The sequence below is a fragment of the Gobio gobio genome (assembly GCF_949357685.1).
Source record: "Gobio gobio genome assembly, chromosome: 2".
Classification (NCBI taxonomy): Eukaryota; Metazoa; Chordata; class Actinopteri; order Cypriniformes; family Gobionidae; genus Gobio; species Gobio gobio.
The window spans coordinates 61,347,283-61,374,672 of record NC_137098.1 but is presented as its reverse complement, the minus strand read 5'-3'; the positions used below and the strand labels follow the sequence as shown (position 1 = coordinate 61,374,672).

Sequence of the window (27,390 nt, the reverse complement as noted above, 5' to 3'; positions counted from 1 at the left end):
AATGGTCCCAGAGCTTAAAACATATTTTTTGGGAAGTAGTTTCTGAAACATTCATTAACGTTTCACACTTACCTTAAGGTGAGCTGTGATTTCCAGCTCTGTTTCCACACTCATCCGGGAGAATGGAACGACCTGGTGGCCTAAAGTGCTTTTCTATTACATATTCAAGACAATCACACAATATATTAGCACATTAATCTTATAACACATTTATAGGGTAGCATGAGATCTGTAATCTCTCTGTATTCCTCATGCACCTTCTTCCGGACGGTTGTGTGCAGGGGCCCGTGATCCCTCGGACCCTGGGAGAAGAACAGCTCCTGTAGTCTCTGGGCTGTGGTTTGGCCTTTGGTGTGGTGATCCTGAACAAATCATGCATCTTAAATGAGGGAGCGTCAAAGTGTGCCACACAAACAGCTCAAATGATTGGCTTCCCCAAGTAACACAAGAAGCCGAATTAGCAACACTAAATTAACAGATTGTGTTACAGCCGATGCGAAAGAAGAAAACTGTCACAACTGCAGGAGATTTCTTCATTAAAAAAAAGACTAACTTTAACCAATGAAAATGCTTACCAGTATTGCTGACTTCCCGTTGGAAATGGGAGGAAGGTTGACAACTTCATTTTCCTGTTTAGTTGTAACACATGCTTATTGAGGATACTTGTTATATGAGGGTGAGAGTTTACTGTGTCTATGTATTTTAATAAGTAACTAGATCATGCACTTTTAATGCAAGGATCAAAAGTTAAGCTATCAAACAAATAAATCAAATCATTAAATTAAAATATTTCACATGTTATTACATGGAGTCTATTGATAAATACACTGTCTGTAAAAGAATCAAATATATTGAATTAAAAATAAAAAATTTACCGATTTCTGCTTATTTCTTTTCGGTACAACTCCATTTCTGTAGTATGTCCACATGGCACCGGACAGCAGGCTTCACACACACTGGGCGTCTGTACTGAACTTCATATAAAAAGAACAGCTAATCGGCCTAAGTTGCATCCATACACTGCTGTCACTATTATGTCTTCTTTAAATTCCCCTTTGGTTATCATATTCATACCTAACTCGGATCCAAGAGCGTCTGAGGAGGCGCGCGGTCTTTGACTCAGTGCCTTAGTCAATGCCGCGCAATCACCGCTAGATGGCGCTCTGCGTGTGTTGTTATTATTACACACTGCCATGGGAACGGCGAATTTCAAACTTATAAGGCAGTGGTTCTCAAAATGTTTATACCAAGTACCACCTCAGAAAATATTTGGCTCTCCAAGTATCACCATAATGACCAACATTAAAATACAGTAGCGCAGTAGGCATAACTATTCAGCTACAGCGCTGCACAGTTCAAAAACGAGGCAGTTTATTCCTAATAGAAATATTTATTGTTGTCAGCCACTTTAACATTGTACATACACAGTTTGTACATGAACACTGCACACTTTAATTAAATTAAAATGTGTTGTAAAGTTAAATTAAAAACTATACTGTAGCCTACTTATGTAAAACACAAAAATACTCAAATAAAGATTAAATTAAAATGTATGGTTTTAACATTAAAGGGATAGTTCACCCAAAATGAAAATTCTGTCATCATTTACTTACCCTCAAGTTGTTCCAAACCAAAAAATAACTATCCTATAACTAAATAACTATAATTTAGTGATTCCTCTGAGTACCACGTGAGAACCACTATGCTAAGGCCACTGTATTTAAATCCTTGACTTTTGCATTTTGGATCTTCATACGTGAATTTTATTTTCTATTATATTTATTTCAGTATTAGTTTTTATTTTATTTTATTAGGCTTTCTTTCATTTAGTCAAGTCAAGTCAAATTGTATTTCTATAGCATATTTAAAAGCAACAGTAACGTCAAAGTGCTGTACAGTAAGACAATGTGCAAATAAAAGAAAGCATAAAAAGAAACAAGGCAGATACACAATATAAACACATTAGACCCAATACAGTCCAAGATAATAAATAATATAAAACCTACCAAAATCGATCTAATCAAAAGCCAGAGAGAATAGATTAATTATAATAAATTTTTATATTTTTTCATTTATATTTGTATAATATATTTTCATTTATGTGTGTGTGTGTGTGTGTGTGTGTGTGTGTGTGTGTGTGTGTGTGTGTGTGTGTGTGTGTGTGTGTGTGTGTGTGTGTGTGTGTGTGTGTGTGTGTCTGTGTTATTTCGTATTTCTAAACATTTATTTTGGTTTTTCCGTTGTCTTCATACATGTATTTTATTTTCTTCTATTTTATTTATTTCAGTATTTGTTTATTTATCTAATCTTTCTTCAATCAATTTTTGTATGCATTACATTTTTATATTTGTCATATATAAAGAAGGATATAAAAAGGGTAAATGACAAATATCAAAAAGGTAATGAATAAAACATTTATTAAAGAAAGATTAGATAAATAAACAAATACTGATATATATATATATATATATATATATATATATATATATATATATATATATATATATATATATATATATATATATATATATATAATTTTTCTATTATATATTGTTTTTCCATTTGTTCTACTTTGTTTCTTTATTTGTCTGTTTATTATTTCCCTGTTTTGTCGGTTATTGTTTCTAATTTATATATACATGTTTTTTATTTTCTTCTATAATATTTATTTCAGTATTTGTTTATTTATTTAATCTTTCTTGAATTAAAAAAATGTATACATTAGGATGTTTATGTATACAATTTATTTTTATATTTGTGAAATATTTTATGAAATGTATTTTTATATTTGTCATTTACATATTTTTAATTTATATATATATATATATATATATATATATATATATATATATATATATATATATATATATATATATATATATATATATATATATATATATATATAATTTTTTTTTTTTTTTTCTTCAGAAATAATTAATATATGCATTGAATATATAGGCCTATACATTGTCTGTTATATATGTTTATTTATATTTTTCTGTTTTTCAGTATTCAACTTTGTTTCTTTATTTGTCTATTTTTTGCCTCTCTATTTTATTTTATTTTTGAGTTCTGTGCTCTCAACTCAACTCAATCTCCCACAATGCGTCGCGGCATTGTTGTGTCGCGCAGACATGGCCGCGCTGTCAGGCAGTTCCTCAGAGTTCTGCACACTCAAAAAGACGCTCAAAAGGCTATTATCTAACACGTCTGCCTCCCCACGAGCACGAACCCGCTCGGAACCGCTTTACGTGATCTCTCTGGAGCGCTACGGCAGAGACGCGGACTTCGGGGTCCGTTTCCCGGACAGTATTTCGATGTCAGACAGTCTGTTTGACGCCACTATCACGGATGGAGACTGTAAGATCCGCGCGTCTCTGGATCCCGCAGTGAACAGACTCATCAGCGTCAATAAACTTCACTGCGGCTCCGTCGTTCGGAATGTGGAGTTCAGCCGCGAGGAAGAGGAGGGAGGGTCGTTCCATGTGTGCAGTCTGGAGGTGGACAGACTCTCCGGCGGCGACGCGGCTCTCCGGGCGCTCTCCTCCGTCAATGTGAGGTCCATCCCGTGGATGATGGGAGCAGAGCCGAGCGCGAGCCCGCTCAGAGCCCGCAGGAGCTCCTACCTGCCGCTGTGGAACAACCACGACTTCTGTGGAGAGATGTGGCGGGAAACGACCCCCTCTGAGCCCGACGCAGAGGACTCTGGAGACGAGATAGAAGGTGTGTTCAAAATATATTCATTTGAGGGAAAATATAATTAATTTGAGGGAATCGCTCACTTTTCTCCCAAGTGGCTACCCTCTAAAATACTAAATATCCCTGAATTAGGTTCGAATTCCCTAATTGGCTTCAATAAAATTAACTGAAAATAACGGTCAAACAAATAATAAATGGTTAAACAAATAATAAATCGGTTAAAAACAGAAAATCTTTGACATTAACATATCTCACACATTACTAAATAATAATAACAAACGTGAGAACATATGATTTTATAAAACTGTGCAACATTTTAAACAAATTTTTAACATATCAAACAAAAGAAATGTGGAAAAGCACTTTTTCTGTGTTTTCCTGAAGCTCAAACTGTAGAGTATATCGCTCACAACGGCATGATTTTGGTTCAATTCTCAGCAAAATGAACATAAATGATAAAAGAATGTATTGTGTGCCTTCAATGGGGTGTAATGCATAAATGTAGAGTGTAACGTTAGTTGACAAACTGGCATTACAAAATTTGGTCACACTTTAGATTAGGGTCCAATTCTCACTATGACTTTCACCTCAATAAACTTCTAATTACTGTTTATTAATAGTTCGTAAGGTAGTTGTTAAATTTAGGTATTGGGTAGGATTAGAGATGTCGAAGAAGGCATTAATATGTGCTTTATTAGTACTAATAAACGGTCAATATCCTAGGAATATGCATGCTAATAAGAAACTAGTTAGTGTGGAACCTAATATATATATATATAGGACCCTAAAGTGTTACCCAAAATTCTTCCCAAAAAATGTTTTTAAGTCGGTGCAGCTGCCTTTGACCATGAAATATGCAGGTCACATTGACCCAAAAACATAATCGTAATATAAATTTCATACAGATTTCACAACACATTAGGGTTGCGTTTCTCAAATGCATCGTGAGCTCAGTTGATCATAATGATCATTGGTGGTTACGATGCTTTTGGGAAACTCAGCCTAGATTGTTGACACGAAGATGAGAAAACTTCAAGAAAAACACCATAGATAAAACAGTATTTGTGACTACTGAAAAATCAATACAACATAATATAAGGGGATAGTTCACTCAAAAATAAAACATTCTGCTTTTTACCCTGTATGACTTTCTTTTGGTGCCCATTGACTTCCATTGTATTGACAAAAAAGGCTGATTCATTTCTCAAAATATATTATTTTAAGTTCAACAGAAGAAAGAAAGAAATGCATAAAGGTTTGAAACAGCATAGGGTGAGTAAATGATGACAGAAATTGTATTTTTGGGTAAACTATTCCTTTAACACCTTTGTGTTCTTGATGTATCCTTTGTGAACGCACAAAAAATGCCGTCCCGGTTGGCATCGCTCTCGACACGTATTAATATGCTGTATGATGAAGTGTTGCTGTTCTCTGTCTCTGGTGGCAGATATCGGGTCCACGGTTTCACTCGCAGAAGTACGCCGGCGTTTCTTGAGTGGATCTCGCCGGTACCGGGGCGCCCTGTGTGTGCGGATCCTTCACAAATCCAGACTGATGTATTATGGGAAAACAGATCAGAAATGTGAATGTCCCTATAAGGTCAGAGGTCAAATACGAGACTTTCTTTTCCATGCAAGTGCCTGGTACCTATAGGAACTTGGTCATATGTAATAAGATGAATGTTTTTTAACATGTGCATTAGTTTCAGAAATAATTGCTTTTGTGAGAGTAAGTAAGAAGTAGAGATGTAATATTTCAGGATTCTGGACCATGTCGGCTCATTTTTGTGATTTTAGTGTATTGTTCGATATGTATTATTGACTGATGTTGTGGCACTTGCTTCCATCGGTTATTTAAAGTTTAGATTATGTATTTAAATATATTTCTTTAAATTACCTTCTCAGGACTTTCTCATCCGAAAAAAATTCAACAGTTTTTTTTTTTTTTCCAAAATTTGTGTTAGAGAAAAGTGCCTAATATCACTTAAGGATGACAACATTGGTTTGGCGTTGAAAGTAACGTCTTCCACGCATCTGTTTTTCCCAGGCAGAGTTGCAGGTGGGTGACGGTTCCTCCACTGCCTGTGTTGTGCTGTGGAACACAGTCTGTCTGGAGTGGTACCGAATCCTACATCCGGGTCAAGCTGTAAGATTGTGTCACTACAGAGTCAAGGAGAGTTACAGCAGCCGCACGGGGCAGGAATCAGAGCCACACATTGGTAGGAAGAATTATGCCCTTCTAACATTTGAAGTTATGACATTAGATTAGATTAGATTCAACTTTATTGTCATTACACAAGTACAAGTACAAGGCAACGAAATGCAGTTTAGGTCTAACCAGAAGTGCAATAGCAGCAAGTGCAGGATATACAACGTTTGCATAAGTGCAGGACATGGATATGTACTGAGTATATATAAATATGTCTATAAATAGAGAGATGGTTATTACTATAAACAGAATTTACAGGTGAATATGTACAGTGAATAATATACAGATGGTTAATACTATAAACAGAATTTACAGGTGGATATGTACTATGAATATAATATAATATACAGATGGCTATTACTATAAACAGAATTTTACAGATAGAGGTATACAATGATATGTTAGGCTAAAATGAGGAATATGGCAGTGGATTAAGGTAGTGCAATAAATTATGGACAGAAGCTATCCGAAAAAAAGTGTAAAAGTGCAGTGGAAGTGATTGCATATTACAGTTAGAAGTACGGTGCAAAATACAAATGTAAACAGTAGGTACTGTAAATAACAGTCGGCAGTGCAAATGAGCATAATCCAGTTACGGTGTGGTAGTGCAAAATGAATAAGTAAACAGTTGTTACTGTAATAAAGAGTCGGTAGTGCAAATAACAAAGTGAAGGCGGATGTACATATACGGACATATACAACCATTCAAACAAGGGCGTTGTTTTGAACATTGGGGGGGTTGAAGTGTGACCCGTTTTAGCAGTGTCCCGGGGTAAATATGTTCCCTCATGAGATTTATTTTATTGATTGTTTGTTTATTTGTGCAAAATTGCCTTTTGTGGTACCATCCACACATGCAAAAATAACAACCTAGTTAAAGGCCCCCTGCAATCAAAATGTGCGTTTTTTTAGCTTTTATTTTTTTGACTATGTTAGCCATAAAGGGTTAGTTCACCCAAAAATGAAAATTCTGTCATTAGTTACCTACCCTCATGTCGTTACCCAGCAGCTCTGGTCTAGACTAGAGAGATGAGAGCGCAGCGCGGATCATATGCGCGAGTCAGCGCAGTAGAGGTGTGCGATACCGCTAGATTTGGTATCGATCCGATACCAAGTAAATACAGGGCCAGTATCGCCGATACCGATACCAATATCGATACTTTTTAATAATTAAGGTGGATGCGTCTTCAACCTAAATCTAAATGAATTTTCATGACTTTTAGTTTGTTTTTGTTATTTGCATTTTGGGTTATTAATCAGTACTACATAAGCTTTTATTCAGAAACAACTTTTGGTTACTTCTGTTTTATTTAAATAAACAAAGTTACAAAATGATTACTTCACAAATATAAAAAATGTAAAAACAAATTTTCTTTTCAAGTAGCATGTTAACAAAAAATGTTTCTCCTCTTTAGTGCACTTCTTTTCAGGATTTTTTTCTTAAATAAAGTCACAAAGTTTTACATACAACGCTCCTCTTTCTCTCTGCTGCCATTCTCCGCCTCTGACTGACTGCTGTTAGAAATGCGCGGCTGAGTGGCGCGCGCGGCTGACTGCTGGTGGTAGCGCTAGTGGTGAGTCACGTGACGGTACAACACAGGAGAGGGGGAGGAGGGCAGCGTCGAGCACGAGCAGCACTCTTGAGAGCTTGCTCTGCTCTGTGACAGTAGCAGCATTTTGACAAACACGGCCAGGTCGCAAAACGAGAGAAACTGAAACTTAAGTATCGATATTTTCACGTTGGTATCAATCAATACCGATACCAACGTTGGTATCGATATTATCGATATTAGTATCGATCTGCCCACCTCTACAGCGCAGACAACAAAACATATCAGACCCATTTATATTCTGCACAGAAGGCTGTATTTCAAAGCGATATGGAGGAGATTATGATGATAAACGGTTAGAGATTAGGAGGAAACTGTGGCTTTACCAAAAGGAAAAGCTCTAGTCAAACTGTGGTATTAACGAAACGCTATTGGCTGTTTCAAAAAAGGGGAGGAGCTGCTAACAGCTTGAGCTGTTTCAGGGGAAATTACGTCAACACATTGAATAATGCTGCGCGTTTTTAAGGCACTTCAGTGGGCCTTTAACAATTACTTGTTTACATAGGATATATGATGTTGTTTTATATTATTAAGCATCTGGAATCATATCAGTTTGACATAATGTCAAATCTACTTCAAAGTGTCATGGGAAGTCAAACTAACTTTACTTAACATTTTCATTTATTGAAATTATTTCCTACTCCTTAATTCATCAGCCTCTTAATGAGTTCAGCTATGTCCTCTCGTGGAATATCTGAAGGCCAGGTTTTTCCTATCAGTCATCATTGGAACACATTTTACACATGGGCAAAACTGATTGTTTGATCAATTTAAGAAGGTCCAGACTTCAAATCTTGATTTTAACTTGTACTTATGAAACTCATGAAAATGTACCATAGTTTTTGTAATTGTTGCATTTGTTACAATAAGGCTATATTTTTACAGGTGAGACCACTGATGGCTCCTCAGTACAATGCGTATAGGCCAATGTTGACTTTTTTTAAATTAATCTATAGCCTTTGTTATGAAAAATAGCAGCCTACACAGTTAGAAGCTATTAACACAGTTAACATGCCACAGTTGTAATATACAGTAAATCTGTAGTGAAAAATCTGTTTCCTTAACAGATTAACTATTATAAATTAAATATTATTAAGTTAGTCAAAATTTACCACAATAAATACAATAGAATGGAATATATTCTAGTAAAGGTGGTCATGAGTAGTTTAAAAAGATGATGTTTTCCCCTCCTCTCATCAGTGTTTTTAGTTTATGTGGCGGTTTTAGATCATGTTTGACTTTCTCCATTGCATTTTAAAGTGGCAAATTCTCAATAGAATACAAATGGGCTGCTCATTTTATCATCAGCGATGCGATATGAGGGGCTCGCGCAAATCTTGTCACACTTTTTAAACGCGCGCAGAGTATACAATGATCCACGCTCAACTCGTGCACAATTAAATAAACCAGGGTCAAGCCATATTGTGCTGCTAATTGGTTGTATCGTTTCTTATCTTTTCACATCTGGCTATTGCGCTTCCCATTAGGGTCAAAATAGGTGGAGAGTAGACAATCTTTTGTGGTTGTTTGAATGCATCCAATCTCATGAGCGAAAGCAATCCAGTTTAAAGCGTTTTCGACTACCTCTGGAAGTTGTTGAAAGTGGACAAGCTCAAAATATTTACTGTTTTTTTGCCCCGTCCACTTGTGTAAATGGGCCTATGTTGCAGTGTATGAATTAGATGTAGATATTTGTTCTCATTTATAACATTTTGTATTCTACCATCTTCTGTTCATCCTTTAGAGATCAGTCTTAATTCCAGAAACCCCACTGCTCATATAACTATCATCCCCAAGAACCAGATTTCTCCAGACTGGGTTTTGCCAAACCTGCCTCATTCATTCATCTGCAGGTATGGATGCTAAATCACAATCTCTATACATCGCACATTGAAATCAAAGACTTGTACGGCACAGAGAAATATAAATGTATAATATAAAATTATAAAGTATTTTGTGCTCATGCTTTACAGAGAGGAGATTCCTAGTTGTCCACAAGGCCACATCTGCGATGTCATCGGTGTGGTGATCTTTGTTGGTCGACCAGAACGTATCAGGAAGAAAGGTGAGATGTTTGGTAGGACACACAGAAATATGCTTCATCTTCAGCCAATAGACTGAAATATTGTTCCCTCGCAGATGGGCAAAGGTCAGAGATCGAGGAGTATCGGTGGCTCCATCTGTTGGATAGAACATCAGACAAGCCAATCACGATCAAGCTTTTCTCCACGTCGCAGCCTGACATTCAAAGCCGTGTCTATCCAAGTACCAAGTCACTCTAATTTCTCTTTGTTATTCTCTGTCTCTGCCCTGTTATTACAGACAAACTGTATCGTTTCTTTTTTCAATTCAGTGGCACTGGTTGTCTGCACTAGACTAAAGCTTATCAGAAGTGCAGTTGACAGAGCTACAACTTTTGAATATCTCACCAACACGTCACTGACCCAGATTTACTGCACAGGTAAATAACACACCTTTATAGATCAGACATACTGTATAATATACACTACCGTTCAAAAGTTTGGGATCAGTAAGATGTTTTGTTGTTGAAAGAAATGAATACTTTTATTCCGAAAGGATGCATCCAATTGATCAAAAGTGACAGTAAAGACAAGATTTATATTTCAAATAAATGCTGTACTTTTGAACTTTCTATTCATCAAATAATCCTGAAAAAAATGTATCACAATTTCCACAAAAAATATTGATAATAAGACATGTTTAGTGAGCAGCAAATCATCATATTAGAATGATTTCTGAAGGATCATGTGACACGGAAGACTGGAGTAATGATGCTGAAAATTCAGCTTTGATCACAGGAATAAATTACATTTTACAATATATTAACATAGAAAACAGTTATTCTAAAAATAAATGCAATTTGAGCATAAAAGACTTCTTTCAAAGCCATTAAAATGTCCACTTATAATGTTAGCAAGATTTTACATCAAAAAACATCCTAATTTAGAAGTAATAAGCTATTTTCTGGCCAGTTTTTTGCCCCTTTCTTCCATGGGCGTCATAGGTCCATTTAAGGGGGGCTTCAGCAATTAAACAAATTACAAAAATATTCAGCCAAATGAATAAACTTGTGTCTGATTTCGCCATTTTGATTTGAAATAGGCCTATGTAATGTAATTTATAATGTAATTAACAAACAAGAAATATTAACAAAGCTGTTTTCTTCCGATTAGGCATAAGATTAATAGTAATGTGTGCATATTGTAAATTAATAATTCAATTTGTAGCTCTCAGTAAATAAAAAAGTTCAGCTTTTTTCAGCCTGTATTGGGCGTAAGATTAGTAATGAATGTGTGCATATTGTGAATTAATTTTAATAAATTTAGTAACGTAGCTTTCCTGTTAGCCTTCGAAAATGATTAATAAAACATATAAATATCAGTTAAACATATGCTTACTTTCTTCACTGACAAAAATGGAAAAACTTTATCAGTCATATCTGCCCAATGACATGGTTTTCAAGCTATTGTTATCAAATGTTTTGGCGTTCAGAACATCTTATTCACATATGTAGATCATAGAAATCAACATTTTCTCGAGGGGCCATGTCCCCGAAACGAAATAATAAACTGCCAATATCCTATATGCATACTAATAAGCTACTAGTTAATAGTGAGAATTGGACCCTAAACTAAAGTCTTACCAATTTTTTTTTTTTCATTCCCTCTGGCTGAGCCCCCCTAAAATGAAAATCCTAGAATCGGCCCTGCTCTCTTCATTGACCCCTTTAAAAAGTCTTACAGACGCCAAACATTTGAATGGTAGGCTTATTTGCAGAATTGGTAGAATCCACTGCTGTCATTTGCAAACATGAAAACAGGCACAGGATCTCACCCCGTGATGCCATACAGAGGTGTACGGCCCATCCGCCAGTTTCTTCACTGGCTGAAGCAGGTAGATGAGAGCAGCCTGCTGGAAAGAGCTGTGATTGGAGGATACTTCAGCTACCCACCACTACCTGTTTCACTGAATAGCTTCATGGAAAACAGACCAGGTGAGAAGCAGAAAACAACTTGAGAATGTTTGTAGAGTTTGCCAGTGTTTATACAAAGATAGATCATTTTGATTGGACCAAGCATAGAAAAATGTTCTCTAATGATTGGCCACCTGTTGAGTTTAGTGTAGAGTAAATTAATTCAAGACTGTGTTGCTTTTTACGGTCTTTGATTCAGCTCTTCCTGTGTGTGTGTGTGTGTGTGTGTGTGTGTGTGTGTGTGTGTGTGTGTGTGGGGACTGGTAATCCCTACTTTATGGGGACAAAATGTCCCCACAAAGATGGCAATATCCGAAATCCTCGTCCTTGTGGGGACATTTTTAGGTCTCCATGAGGAAAACATCTACTAAATCAGACTATGTGATGTTTTTTGAAAATGTAAAAATGCAGAATGTCTCCTGTGATGGGTAGGTTTAGGGGCAGGGGCAGTGTAGGGGGATAGAATATACGTATGTATATGTATATGTATGTATGGTATAAAAACCATTACGCCTATGGAAAGTCCCCATAAAACATGAAAACCCAACGTGTGTGTGTGTGTGTGTGCAGGGGAAGCTGGTCTCATCAGTGGAGGAGAGATGAAATTAGAGTGTGAGAAGTTAAATTATAGAGAGAAACGGCAGTTTGCTATTCAGTGTGTGGTCACTGCAGCCTGCTACCACCATAGAGAGGTACGTACATAGACAGCAACAAATAACCCACACTATTATACATCAACAACATACACTGACATAATACAGTACTGTTCAAAGGTTTGGGGTTGTATGTTTTTTAAATCTGTTATGGTCACCATTTATATGATGAAAAATACAGTAAAAACAGTAATATTGTGAAATATTTTTAAAGGTTCAAATATCTGTTTTCTATTTTAAAATATAATTTATTCCTGGGGTCAAAGCTGAATTTTCAGCATCATTACACCAGTCTTCAGTGTCACATGATCCTTCAGAAATCATTATAATATGATGATTTGCGGCTCAATAAACATTTATTATAGCCTGACGTCGTCATACTCAATTCTAGTCAGAATATGAGTCTGATACTGCTCCGTTGGGCTGTGATTATGGGGCGTGTTTCAACCGAACCAGGAAAGACCTCAATTGGATAGACCTACAACCAATCAGAGCAATGGAGCGACGCATAACGTTAGTTGTCAAATGTCAACAGAACTCAACTGCACTGTGTTGCCATGTCCGCGGGTTGAAGCGACCCCAATTATGTGATATACAAACCCAGGAATGCGATTTTTAGCTGCCAGCCCTGCCAAAATAACACATATTTTACCCCCCAAATGCCTTTTTTCCCCGGAGAACCCCCCCTGGAAAGCTACTGGGCTTGTCTTTGGCTAGTTTTGAAGAACGTTAGCAATTGGGCGGGTTTTGTTGTAAAAACTTGGCAACCCTGTCTGCACGCACGCTGGAATAAGTAGCCTTACGTTAGAAGAACAAGATTAGTGTAAACGATCTTTGCTGGTGTTGTAAAAAAAGAATTTAAGGATACACAGAGTACTTACCAACACGATCATCATTTCTGAGAGAAATAGTAAAGGTGAATGCATATACGAACAAGTTCTCCGTTTAGGATTAGAACAAATTCAACCCAAGCGGCTTTTGATGACGTGGATGATTACGTTACTGTTTATCATCTGTCCATCATCGTCTAAAGCCCGCCCTGACAATTTCATTGGTCCGAACAGTTTCTGTTCGGGCATAATTACTCCTCTACCGATCAATTCCAGACCGAACTGCCCGAGTAAAAATGTTGTGGGCGGGGCTAAGTTCGGCTGGCATCCAGGCTACATTTATTATTATTATCATTCAATAATGGTATTAAATAACAATATTATCAAATATTGTGAGACATTATTCAGGATTCTTTGATGAATAGAAAGTAAAAAAAAAGCAACAACATTGTCTTTACTTTCACTTTTCAATTTGATGCATGAATAAGAGTATTCATTTGTTTTATTGAAAAAAATCTTACTGACTCCAAACTTTTGAGTCTCTTATATCTCTATTTTCTCTTCTTTTATAGAACAACGGGCGAACACAGTATTCAGATCTTCCATCAGCTCCGCTCAGCCCTAGAGTGCCACGGCAAAGAGCGGGGTATGTGTGTTATTTTGGGTTTCTGATATGATGTCCCAGGTGAAAAATAAGTACTATTAAACGCATAAAAAATGTACTTGAGTATGTTTTTAGTACAATACAAATATACTATAATGCATTTTTAAAGGGATAGTTCGCCCAAAACTGAAAATTAGCCCATGATTTACTCACCCTCAAGTCATCCTAGGTGTATATGACATTCTTCTTTCAGACCAATAAAATCTGAGTTATATTAAAAATGTTCAGGCTAATCCAAGCTTTATAATGGCAGTAATAGTTGCTTTGTTTTTGAAGTCCATAAAAAAATGCATCTGTCCGTCAAATAACGTGCTCCACGCGGCTCCGGGGGGTTAATAAAGGCCTTCTGAAGCAAATCGATGCGTTTGTGTAGGAAAAATATCCATATGTAAAAATTTCTTTCATTTTTTCTATGGCTCTGCATCAGCCTTCCCCGTGCCATCACTTCCGGCGAATAAGGTCAAAATACATGCAAAATACCGGCGCGATCATAGATATATACATAGATTCCTCATTAGTGCCTGCTTCGGATCGGTCGAATGAGACATCTACGTATATATATATCTTTGATTGCGGCAGTATTTTGACCTTATTCGGCGGAAGTTATGGTGTTGGGAAAACTAGATGACATTCGTCTGATAAGAGGTAAAAAAAATAACAAATACTGTTCGGTTTCTCGCAGAAACCGATCGTTTCGTGTCTTAAGACATCAATGTGTCGCCACGAGCCGCAGGGTTTAATAAGGATTCGTATGTCTGTGTTTTTACTCCCATTGCTCTTATACTCTAAAATATCCCCATTGACATGCATAATACGACTATCACACTGCAACGGTTGGAGTTAAAAATCTTCATTTGTGTTATTCTGAAGAAACAAAGACACCTACATCTTGGATGCCCTGGGGGTAAGCAGATAAACATACTATGAGGGTGAACTATCCCTTTAATACATTTAATAGTACTTTTTTTAAACCTGGGATGTATTGAATAGTTCATCCAGAAATTATAAAAAAAAAATGTCTTGTATGTCTTGTAACTTAATATAACACAGAAGTGATTTTCTAAGAAAGACCAGCATATGATTGGATTCATTACTAGGTGGACTCATTACTCATTTGGCCGTGTGTCCATGAAAGTGTTTTTCCCCGAGACTAGGGTATTTTTCCAATTTTTTTCAATGGGAGTGTCTCGTTTTTTAAAACGACAGCAGCGTGTCGAGGCACTGAGCATCTGTTTTTTTATTGGTCGCCGAGAGTTGAAGAATGTTCATCTTTGGGTAAAACACAGCACTCATCACCCTCACTTTTTACCCAGCCGTCCAATCACAGTGGAGGAGGGGCGGGACAAATACCACACGGACCAACCGCCACATTCTGCTAGTACAATGTCAACAGATGACAACAAGAAGCATAATTTCTAAATAGAAACAATACAGAAACAAACTATCTGTGAAATGAGATACTAGTAACTATATATTCTATGTCATAGCAAGCGAAGCATCTCAGCTGAAAAAACACTGCGCTGCGAGGTGTTTTCAGCTGGCTAAAAGCCCTCTGGTGGACACACAGCCTTAATGTTCATTTGTAATTGTTTTTACCACAGGTCTGAGCCTCACAGGACACCCGTGAAGCGGAAACTTTTCAGCAGTACTAGCCCGAGAAAGAGGTGTGTTTCTGTCTGATACAGAAGAACTGCTGTTAGAAGAATAATTATAATAATGATTCTCTCTTTCTCAGGGTGGCACCACCTCTGCAACCATTTGCAACCGAGGATGACACAGAGACGGGTAAGAGAATGCAGCGCTGTTGTTAACCAATTACACAAACCATACAAATTCTGGAGATTTCATGGGTGTAAGTTTGCTGATTTTCAACCCGCTTTGTATTGTTGTATTAAATGATCAATGTTTACTCGTTCTCTGTGTTACCTGGAACGAGAAAGTCCCTTTTGAAAAAGTATTTTGACAGCGGCATGGCTTTCATGAAAACTACAGATTGTACTTCCGCATTTTTGTATCCCCACCCACGGACTGTCAGATCAACAGAGGGTTATTAACAAAGCACTTATTCAGTGCGTTTACATTATGCAATTATAATGGGATTTTGACAGTATTGATAATATATAAACTTTACTTCATGTAAATGCAATACTTTGCTCAAACTAATGCGATTAAGCTCATAATCGTAGTAACCATATTCACATTAAACTATGTGGCATACGCAGATTTAATCACAATAAACAGACATGAAAACACATAAATCGCATTATTACTGCTCTGACCAAAGTGTGTATGTGCCGTGTGTTGTTCACACAACTTCACAATTGAACTCTGTGACATTATTCTGAAGTTTTCTCTTCTCCAAATCACTAAACTCTGTCCACACAACTCGCTGCGCAGTCTCTGCTCCGTATCTTCATCCAGACGGCGCGAGGAATGCAACAGCAGCGTATAGGCAACCTCGACATTGTGATGTTCATCACGGTGCTGAATAATATCCAGTACGTCCATAAAAATTTAATTTTCATTTGGTGTGAGTAGATTAAAACAATGGCTGGTAATCACGCGCTGCGCGTAGGGCACCAAGTGCTCAGTGGGGCACCACAAGAAAATGCTCTCTCAAACCGCAAACCTCAACCGCAAACGCGGCCATCGCGGGCATCATAAAGTGATCGCGCTTAGGGCATCAAAACGGCAAGCAGCGGGACTGAGTGTGGAATAATCACACTTATTAGCAAATAATCCGAATAATGAAAATTGCATGTGGAGTGCAGAGTTCTGCTTGTGTCATGTAAACATCTTCCTGCGATTAAGACTTTACTCTGATTATTAGAAATAACCGCATTATTGGTGCACGTGTAAACGTAGTCATTGTAAGGATAGGTTTATCGATCGCTGAAAACACTGTAATTATGTTCTGGATATTTCACTTGAAACTGAAAATAACTCGTTTAGCTGTAGCCTCATTTTCCTTCAGTTCTCCGTCTGGGACTGCGGTATATTCTCTGGTTTTCTCCGGTCAAATTTTAACCGGTCCAATCAGCAAACAGAGGGAGTGGCTGAGAACGATGACGCTGATGTCGTGCGCTAGTTTGAGATGACATACGTCAAGACCAAACGTTAGCGATTGGTTATGGCAGATCCAGAGTGTCTCTGGGCAGATCCAATAGTTTTAAACTTCAACAGAGTTCCCGCCTTCAAGGAAGTAAACGCTTGTCAATGGAGAGTGGCCAGACTCTCTGTACAAATGAAATGTACGAGAGTCTGGTAGGACCAGGCTAGTTTACCCAGTTGCTAAACGTTTACTCTGTGAATTCTTACACCCATGAACAAAACAAGTTGACACTAAGTTTGCTAAGGAGCATTTCCTACTCAAGCAAGGCAGTATTTGACGACAGAGTGGCCTTGGACGGGAAGTTTTTCTCTGTTTTCTCTAGTCAGCCCATTTTGCCAGCTGTGAATTACCTCTTTAATTCATCCTGCACATCATTTTACAGATACCCAGGCAGCTAATCAGGGTATACAATGACACGTATCCCTTGTCAAAAGCAGATTTGCATTGAATTTCTTGTGAAAGATCGGTGTGTCCCTGCAGATTTCTCTCTGTTTGATGGTGCCATGGAGTTCCTAGTTGGAGAACAGGATGATGACAGTAATGATGAAGATGACGATGAAGAGTTCTCGACGCCGCCCACTAGTCCCATGACCTCCCGTCTGGGACTGACACGCGTTGCCATCGAAACTCTGCCACGGGTTTTTTGTTATGAGCGACGACATGTTCAGGCCGTTGCCGTGGGGATGCAGGTTAACAGCTTTCACAAGCTCCTCCCACAGAGAGAGCTGGAGTCATTTAGCCCCGCCTCCTGCTACTCTGGCTACTTCACTCTGACAATGAGAGGTGCACGTTTTAAAACACACAGTTTTGTTTTTTGCATGAACCGTGGGAAGTCACAGCGTGTTTGTAGTATTGTGATAAAAATTTGTATTCCCCTTGTGTGCATAGCTTTATCAGACGGAGTGATGCTGGATGCTCTTTTTCTGCCTGCTGCCCCGGGAAACTTGCACTGGATGCCCCTCCCCCTTTCGCATGATAACTCTTGGGAGTCTATCCTATCACACGGGGGGTTTTCACCACATGCCCTGCCCCCAAGTCCTGGTAAATATGAAGAGAATGGGCCTTATTAATTCAAAACAAATTTCAGTGTAAAAACACATTGTTCATAAATCCATTCACAAATAAATTGTCATATTTTAGATCATTTGAAAATGCTTTCGGCTACTAAAAATAGTGTAGTACACTTTATGCCAAACAATTCTATTCTATATGTCTTGAATGATTGAATAATACTTTCATGTTATTTGATTTTTTTCTAGTGATTAAAAGTAGGTTTACAAGCTGTTTAATTCATAATATTTCATTACAAATAAAAATGAATTCATTAAAACTAAAGTGCCTGACAGAACCCTTTAAGGTTCTATATACAACCCTTTTTGAGTGATGGGCAGGACATAGTCTTCTTTCTAAAATATCATATTTGACACAAACAAAAATCACAAGATTTTTATTCATACTGTATTTTTTTTCAGTAAAGTCCCAGTAATATAGACCATAAAATGAAACCCAACAATTCAAATGTGAAAAGATAAAAGAATAATAACTACATAAAACTGCAGGGTTCCCACTCGTCCTGGAAAACCTGGAAAACCTGGAAAATTGATGACAAATTTTCCAGTCCTGGAAAACGCATGGAAAATTTGAGAAAATGTACAATGTCCTGGAAAATCTTGTTGATGTCTGGGAAAATTCTTTAAAAAAAAGTTATTTCTTTAGCCGAGTATAAAGAGTTTATCGCTGGCCCAAACAATTAGCGCTAGTTGTAGAAAGCACATGCTGAGTTTGATACGTGTGAGTAGTATTTTGAATAATGATGTTTAGTCTTGTGTTGCCACTTGCAGCAGTTAGCTAACACTATTAACGGCTCAAATGTATGCAGTGAATGTTAACTCGTAAGCTGCTAACTAATCACATAATTTTGATATAAAGTCACATTTGTGTGTTATAAAGTCAGAATTGCATGATATAAACTCCCAATTCTGACCTTTTCTTCACAATTGACTTTTGCGCAGTTGTGAGTTTATATCTTGCAAGTCTGACTTCTTTTCTCCGAATTGTGAGATCTGCGATTGCAAGTTATAAAGTCAAATTCTGAGGAAAAAAGAATTGCGACAATTTTTGCGTTTATATCACAAATATGTAAACTCGCAATTGCGAGAGTCAGAATAGCGAGATAAAAAGTCACAATTACCTTTTCTTTCTATTCTGTGGTGTAAACAAGCTTCCATAGTCATAATGTATGATTAAGAGCTCATATTGAAAATGCTGGATTGTTAAGTAATGGCAATAAACTGTACAGCTTTTAAAGACTTAGACAGCAATATTTGGCATGATCCTCGTCTTTTATTCCCGCCGTAGTAAAATTGAAAATGTCCTGGAAAAGTACTGGAAAATGGTTGCTGAAAAAGAGTGGGAACCCTGAACTGTAATGATTTAAAAGCAAACTTTTCTGTTTTATTCCTTTATTTTATTTGATCATTTTTAGTTCCTGCGGGTAATAAAATGGCTAAACATTTAAATCTGCTTTCTCTTTCTTCTCCAACAGCTGACATGATCGCCACTGCAAATCAGTTGACCAATCAAAGACTACTGTGTGTGTTCGACGCGTGTGCCCTAGGAGCAGAGAAGATGGAGCTCGTGCTAAGCCGTGCGTTTCCTTTACGATGAAACAAGCGCTCTGGAGATGGAAGGACACATTGATAGAAAAGAAGTCCGTAAGATTTTATACAGCTGTTGTAAACAGAATCACCCTTATTTATATATAAATTATTTATTTATTTGACCAACAAAACTTGTTTTTTAATTGTAGTATTGAGTATGGTTCCATGAGTTTCACTGTAAGATTTCCACTCTTGTGTTGCACTGGCTTCGTTGAGGGATTGGCTGTGGTGCATGATACTCAAAGGGTCAAGACTTTGTCATTTTCATAAACAATCTCGCCTTTGATTATGACATATCTGATGAGCTCCTGATGGCCACCGAACTGGTAGACCAGATGTTCCCACCTGCAGGGAAAGAGAACTCGAATTATAACAACCTCCTTAACAAGTCCCATCAAGCAACAAGTCATAATCTGAATCTCAATAACTGGTTTCATGTATTAAACCCTTTTTATGCCTTATTCAAACAACTTATGTGCAGTGTTGGGGAAAGTTACCTTTAAAAGTAATGCATTACAATATTGCGTTACTCCCTAAAGTAACTAATTGTGATACTTAGTTACTTTTCATTACTTTCCATTCATACTTTTTTTTTCTCCTGAGCTGGGGCCTGTACCATGATGGTAGTTTAACAAACTCAGGGTTACAGGATTCGTTTCAAGTTGACAAAACCAAACCAATCTATTCAGGCTTTGTTGGTCCCATGATGCGGATCATCAGCTTTCTCTGTCAACTCAGGCTTTGATCCTGAGTTTAGCAGTGAACAGCCAATCACACGCCGTGGATCAGTGAAAATGAGATTCACTTCTCACGAGAGAAGCAGTGTGATTCACTTCACTCTTCTGCAGAATATTACATGATTGAAAAATATGAAGAGTTTAAACAAATTTACACAGCAAGAAGAAAAGAGCTGTCTATAAAAGAGGACAACTTAAAGAAAATATTCACTATGTCAATGCAAGTAAAAGTTATGAAGTTAGTTTAGTTGATATATAGAGAATTGAGTAATGTAGTCATTTTTATAGCTTTATTTATTGATTTTAAAGCTTATTTGTATGACCTTTGTATAGGCTATTTATATTAATTTTAACAAAGTGCCTATTAATGATTGATTAACTAAAATGATACATGTGTAATTGAATATGGGTATAATAATTACATAAATGGTATCTAAATCATTCAAAATGATTATTATTATAAATAAGCATTGTTAAAAGCCAGACACTTCAGTCTTTAATAGCCATTTGCTATGTAGTGACCTTTAATTTGGAGTAGAAACTGGGGGAGTGACTTTATTGCATCAGAGGTGTGTCACTTTGCTCACAGCTGATTGGTCCAATTTCAGTTTGATCTCTTATCCAGAACATAACCTGCCCTGGAGCAGGTTAGCTGTGAAGCGTAAATTACTATGGAGATGAACACGGCTAAAAGCCAAACCAGTGGTACCTAAAACCCAGGATTGGCACAAACTAAGCTTAAACTATCTGGTTAGCCAGCTAAACCGGCGTCATGGTATAGGCCCCTGAGCTTGTTGTTTTTTATAACAAACAAACAAAAAAAGTTATGTATATATTAATACAATTATATTAGTTAAATAATGCAAATGTAAATGACCTTTAACAACAAAAGTGAAATGAGGGAAGAGAAGAAAGTTCAACACTTCAGCAATAAAAATGAAAAACAAACAAAAAAAAGAAACACAAATGTGACGTTTACCGAAAGTCTTTTTTTTTTGGCTTATTATTATGTTTGAATTGGACCATCAAGTGTCAGTAGCAAAGACACTGGTTAATAAAGTGAGATTAAAATACATAAAGTATATTTGTGTTATTTAACATTTATATGAACAATTTATACACATTTATGCTTACTACACACACAGGAACGCGCAGCAGCACACAAACATTTTTAAATATAAAAAATTAAAGGATTCCTCTCTGGAGAAGCGTTCAGTCTTTCCGCTCGCATGTAAATAGCGACTCCACCATGGTCCAAGCGCAACTGGCTTTTAAAGGGAATGGGAGATGAGACTCTGATTGGTTTATTGCCCAAAACACACCCATGACTGATTAAGAGACTAGGGGCAACCCTTTTGGACCATGTGCCTGGCAAGCCAACCGCTTTTCCGTCGTTAAACTAGCAAAAGTGGATTTGGACACGCCCTAAGTGCACCTGCGCCATGAGCTTCAGACCATGTGCTCAGATCGTTAAAATAGGGCCCTTAATCACTGCAGGTTTGTGTAATATTCTGAGCTTACATTTCATGGTTTTTATTCATTTTTAGGAATAATAACCATGTTTACACAGCGCACACAACGACTCTGCACTCCTGGTTTCTCTTAACGTGGACAGGAGAGGTATCAGTTAATAAATGGCAAAAAAAAAGTTAGTTGAAAGTAGTGTTATTTGTTAGCCTGGATGCCAGCCGAACTTAGCCCCGCCCACAACATTTGAGGACGGGAAGCTCGGTCTGGACTTGATCCGTTGTGGAGCAACTGTTCTGACCAATCAACTTGTCTGGGTGGGCTTTATACAATGTTGGAAAGATGATCAACAGTCACGTAATCATCACGTCACCAAAGAGCGCTTGGGCTGAATTCGTTTACTAAACGGAGAACTTGTTGGTATATGCATTCACCTTTACTATTTCTCTCAAAAATGATGATCGTGTTGGTAAGTACTCCGTCTATGCGTCGCTCTGTTGCTCTGATTGGTTGTGGGTCTATCCAATTGAGTGCAGAGGCATTTTCTTTTCTAGTTCAGTTGAAACACGCCCCATATTCACAGCCCAATGGAGCAGACTCACTCATATTCGGACTAGAATAGAGTATTTTCAATTTGACGTCAGGCTAGTTATTTGTTACTTGAAAAAAGTAATCTGATTACATAACTTGCATTACTTGTAACAAATCACCCCCAACATGTATGTGTGTGAGCTAACCGTGGTGCATTGATGATCACAAGGTCTCCCTGTTTCCCGATTTCAAGCGACCCATGCGTATGTGAGCGGTTGAGAGCGTAGGCTGCGTTTATTGTGCTCGCGGCCAAAGCTTCCGGCATAGACATCTTCATCATCACACAGGCCAAGTGCATCACCATAGGCTAATGGACAGACAGAATATGAAGCGATCAGGTCAAATATCTACTGCTAACATTTGTTCATAAATATGATGTGTGTGTGTGTGTGTGTGTGTGTGTGTGTGTGTGTGTGTGTGTGTTATGGTCACCATTGAGCAACAGTAGGCATTGGGGTTGAAGTCACTGCCCAGGGCCACTATGACTCCGGCATCAAGCATATCTCTCGCACGTGGTGGAGAAAGCCTTAGACACCAGGAGAATCAAATCCGTTATTATTTATCATTATTTTACTGCATTGATAAAGGAAAGGGAAGGTGAGGACATCAACGCTATGGTTATTTACCTTAATATATAGGCAGTGGTGGGTAGGAGGACCGCTGATGTTTTCGCTTTGGCCATGGCAGCGATTCCATCATCCGTCACTTCCTCTAAATGGCTGATGGCTAAAGCGCCAAGTTCTGCCCCGAGCTGTTCCATGGGAAGACAAAGAGGAGACGCAGATTATGGAGGAACACCACTTGAATGTTGTGTGCAAGAAACTGTGCAAACATACATGCGCCGAGTTCATGGGATGGAGTTCATCGCCATGAAAATTGATGTGGAGGCCCATGTCTTTGCCAGCCTGGAGTATGCAGCGCGTAGAGTTGAGATCGAACACGCCTTTCTCACAGAATGCATCAATGTTGTCCACCTGCAGGTCCCCTGAAGACATTAGCCCTTTAATCCTGGGCAACTGCACTGCCACGATGTCCTGAGTGGCTTCTTCCATAGTTTTACCTCTGAATACACAAAGCAAATAAAAGACATGCAAGTTAAGAGTTAATTGTTTAAAAGTCATCCATCCATTCATCCGTCTATCTATCCACCAATTCATCCATCCATCCATCCATCCGTCTATCTATTTGTCCATCATCCTGTATTTGTCAACCTGTCTGTCTGTCCGTATGACCATCCATCCATCTATACGTCTGCACATAATCTATCCATCCATCTGTCTGTCGTCCGTCCATCTGTCCGTATGATTGTCCATCCATACATCTATACGTCTGCACATAATCTATCAATCTATCTATCTGTTCGTCCACCTATCTATCCATCAATCTATCTGTCCATCATCCATCCGTCTACTGTATCTATCTATCTATCTATCTATCTATCTATCTATCTATCTATCTATCTATCTATCTATCTATCTATTTGTCCATCTGTCTGTCTGCCCGTCCATATGTTCATGTCCATCCATTCATCTATCTATACGTCTGCACATAATCTATCCGTCTATCTATCTATCTGTCCACCTATCTATCCATCCATCTATCATCAATCTATCTGTCCATCATCCATCCGTCTACTGTATCTATCTATCTATCTAGCTGTCTATCTATCTATCTATCTATCTATCTATCCATCCATCCATCTATCTGTCCATCATCCATCCGTCTACTGTATCTATCTATCTAGCTGTCTGTCTGTCCGCCCGTCCATCCATCAATCTATCCATCTATCCTTCTGTCCATCCATCAATCTATCTATCCATCTGTCCATTCATCCATCTATCTATCCGTCTGTCCATTCATCCATCTATCCTTCTGTCCATCATTCATCTATCTATACATCTGCACATAATCTATCTATCTATCTATCTATCTGTCCCTCCACCTATCTATCTATCCATCCATCCATCTATCTGTCCATCATCCGTCTACTGTATCTAGCTGTCTGTCCGTCCGTCCAGCCATCGATCTATCTATCCGTCTGTCCATCTATCCTTCTGTCCATCCGTCTGTCTGTTTGTCCGTCCCTCTGTCCATATGTCCATCCATTCATCTATCTATACGTCTGCACATAATCTATCCATCTATCTATCTGTCCGTCCACCTATCCATCTATCTGTCCATCATCCATCCGTCTACTGTATCTATCTATCTAGCTGTCTGTCTGTCTGCCCGTCCATCCATCCATTGATCTTCTGTCCGTCCATCCATCCATCCATCCATCCATCTGTCTGTCCATCCATTCATCTATCTATATGTCTGCACATAATCTATCTATCTATCTATCTGTCCGTCCACCTATCCATCCATCTATCTGTCCATCATCCATCCGTCTACTGTATCTATCTATCTGTCTGTCTGTCCGCCCGTCTATCCATCCATCAATCTATCTATCTGTCTATCTATCTAAGCATGACAATTTGACGAACTTGCCTTTTTTAGTTAATATTACTGTGTTTATATCTGAACAAGTGTGTGTATTACTTTAGTTTATTCAGAAACTTTAGGATTGACAATAATCAATTTGAGGACTGCAATAAACTACTTGTACATGTTTATATTACCAAAAAAACAGCTTTGAACAATATAGTCTATGATAAAGTGTATGTACTTGGGTACGGCGTGGGCTCCGCAGTATGTTGCCGATACCCCGATTGGCAGGGACTTTCTCGCTGAGCCGATCACCCTCAGCATCTTGAGTTCAGTGTCCAGCTCAAGTCCATATCCGCTCTTACACTCCACCAGCGTGGTTCCAGCTCTCATCATGCGCTCCAGGCGGCTCTTTAGCCCATCTAACAGATGCTGCTCAGTTGCTGAGCGAGTGTGTGCCACTGTAAAATGAATTCCACCTCCTGCTTCATGCACTTCCATGTATGAGGCACCAGCCAGCTGCACACAGAACAAGATATCTGCTCTGGACACCAAGACTTAAAGATATATCAATACAAAATGCAAGGGGACAGATAGATTGAACGAAATGAAAGCTAAACCTTCATGGCAAACTCATGCACTCGGTCTCCAGCCCACACTGGATGTGTGTGTGCATCAACCAGACCTGTGAAAAGATTATTTAATCTTTTTTAAATATAAGGATTTGTCAACAGAAGGGGTCAAAATGTTTATTTTGGGTGGAAGATGTAACACAAACCTGGGATAACACACATGCCGGAAGCATCCAGCACATTGTCAAACTTTGCTCCTTTGAACTGAGACTCGATGATGTCTGCCGATCCAACAGCTTTAATTAGTCCATCACTACACACACACACACACACACCGCTAAATGAGGACATACCATTAACTTAAATTGTTATTTAATTTTTTTATTTATAATTAATAACATCTTTGTTAACATTAGTTACATTAGTATATATCTAATGTATCATTGTTTGTCCATGTTAGTTCACAGTGCATTAACAAATGTTAACAAAAATATTTTAAAAGTGTATTAGTCGATGTTAAAATTACCATTGACTAAGATTAATAAATGCTGTAGAGGTATTGTTTATTGTTAGTTCATGTCAACTAATATACACTATGCACTTCTTTGCTCAAAATAAACTAAATTTAAATAACGAGCCAATACATCATTGATTCACTATGGTAAGCCTATTATAAGTGTTTATTTTAGACCTGACTGGGTGGTTTTCGCGGGAAAATGCACACGTCACTCGCCGGTGCGTGGCTCGTCATATCCGTAAATAGAGAAAAGTGTCTCCGGCTACTTTGACACGTGTATGTGTGGTGTACTGTAGCCGTATGAGTGGCATATCGTTATCACAACGAGCGAGAAAGGGAGACAGAGCTTGTAATGAAATCAACATTGGCTTGGCTTAGAGATGGTGAGAATTGAGGGATTTAAAATTTTGTAAAAGCAAGGCGGAGATGGTGTTTTTTAACACTCATCAGGTGAGTAAGGTATTTTATTTAACATATAAATTGCCATATGTAGCTCTCTAACAGTTAATTTGCATTATCTATTGATTGCGAAGGGTCATATTCATCCGCGCAGTCACGCAGAGCCGAAGCACAACCAACACAATGTTCTTCCGCGAAACACATGCCTCGAACAAAAGTTAAGCGTACTTTAACTAATGTTAACAAATGAAACATTTTTGTAAAGTGTTACCAAAACATTTACTTTAGATTTACTATGGATCAATTTGGACATTTTCTCTTTGAGGACAATTTTGTCCTTAAAGTAGGCTAGCCTATTAGCTTAAAACAAAACTGGTGTTTTATGAAGGACAGCTTAAAGTATTTTGCAATAATTAATCTCTATTTGAGGGAGCCATATGAATCCTATATTTTCAAATAAATTCTCAATTTGAATTGTTTTTGAAGGTTTTATCCTAAACATAAAATTTACTATAAGAAATGGCTCACAGATCTGCTACATTAATGTTTTGCACGTGCTGAATCCACAGGCAATAAATAAAGAGACCATCAGTAATATAAAGAATTCATCTGACTCACTGTCCAATCACCACACTGCCATTCTCAACCACAGCCAGAGTCTGCATCCCATTCCTGGTAAGATACTTTTCACCACTTCTACAAACCAAGACCACTTGGGCTGCATTCTTGACCAAAAGTCTAAAACTGCTGGAAGACATTCTTAGTTTAACTTTAGTGTGTTTCAGAGCAGAGCTCCGTGATGAAAGAGTGGGTAAATATTTAGCAAAGCCAAAATTGGGTAACTTGGCCGAAGGTCGGAAGGGAAACGGGTCGCTAAATTGCCAATGGCCAGTGAGGGAGGAGCTCATGTTTGGATTCAGGCGATTCTGGATCAGGAAAACAAATGTTATTTTCGTTGAGCTTCTTACGGCATAGTTGACTTCTTTCAAATAATAGATGTAAATATGCAATACTATAAAATATTCGGAAGGGTTTTTTTTTTATTTAACATATGCAGTTCGAATGAATGTGAATTACAGTGACAAGTTTTAAAAATACCTTGCCTTGTTTCTAGTATTCTGCAGGAGTTTCGTTATTAAACTCCGTTACAGTCTTTAATCGCCATAAAGAAAAATATCCCGATATTTATATATTACAAAAAACGATCAAACGTGGCTACCTTTCCTCTCGTTAGGTTCTATAACCTTCAT

The 27,390-nt window shown here is 37.8% G+C and overlaps 3 protein-coding genes across 4 annotated transcripts in view; 1 reads left to right on the top strand and 2 right to left on the bottom strand.

The window, feature by feature from the left end:
- Positions 1-929, bottom strand: part of LOC307118486 (NACHT domain- and WD repeat-containing protein 1) — a gene marked incomplete at its 5' end in the record, with an annotated part of 42,842 nt that extends 41,913 nt beyond the window's left edge. The window contains 4 exons of the mRNA XM_079804113.1: positions 73-153; positions 258-362; positions 576-629; positions 876-929. Of these exons, the coding sequence (XP_079660239.1) occupies positions 73-153; positions 258-362; positions 576-629; positions 876-929 (294 nt within the window). The remainder of the gene's footprint in view (positions 1-72; positions 154-257; positions 363-575; positions 630-875) is intronic.
- A 2,187-nt stretch (positions 930-3,116) lies between these two features.
- Positions 3,117-21,234, top strand: LOC307141678 (RPA-related protein RADX). Of its 2 annotated transcripts, XM_079842064.1 has the most exons (15): positions 3,117-3,723; positions 5,147-5,298; positions 5,746-5,917; positions 9,262-9,370; positions 9,491-9,582; positions 9,657-9,782; positions 9,871-9,978; positions 11,359-11,532; positions 12,082-12,203; positions 13,567-13,640; positions 15,260-15,322; positions 15,394-15,443; positions 17,251-17,553; positions 17,659-17,811; positions 19,316-21,234. In XM_079842064.1, the coding sequence occupies exons 1-15, from the start codon at positions 3,135-3,137 to the stop codon at positions 19,435-19,437; spliced, it is 2,409 nt and encodes an 802-aa protein (XP_079698190.1). In that variant the 5' UTR covers positions 3,117-3,134; the 3' UTR covers positions 19,438-21,234. The 2 variants fall into 2 exon arrangements, with proteins under 2 accessions (XP_079698190.1, XP_079698189.1); XM_079842063.1 differs by having other exon boundaries at positions 17,251-17,811; positions 19,316-19,447.
- On the bottom strand, positions 19,244-26,979 carry amdhd1 (amidohydrolase domain containing 1). The gene is made up of 9 exons (XM_079842080.1): positions 26,759-26,979; positions 25,431-25,537; positions 25,273-25,337; positions 24,894-25,171; positions 23,062-23,287; positions 22,852-22,976; positions 22,658-22,751; positions 22,372-22,532; positions 19,244-19,775 (listed from the first exon to the last, which is right to left on the bottom strand). The coding sequence occupies exons 1-9, from the start codon at positions 26,896-26,898 to the stop codon at positions 19,670-19,672; spliced, it is 1,302 nt and encodes a 433-aa protein (XP_079698206.1). The 5' UTR covers positions 26,899-26,979; the 3' UTR covers positions 19,244-19,669.
- Between the last annotated feature and the right edge of the window lie 411 nt (positions 26,980-27,390).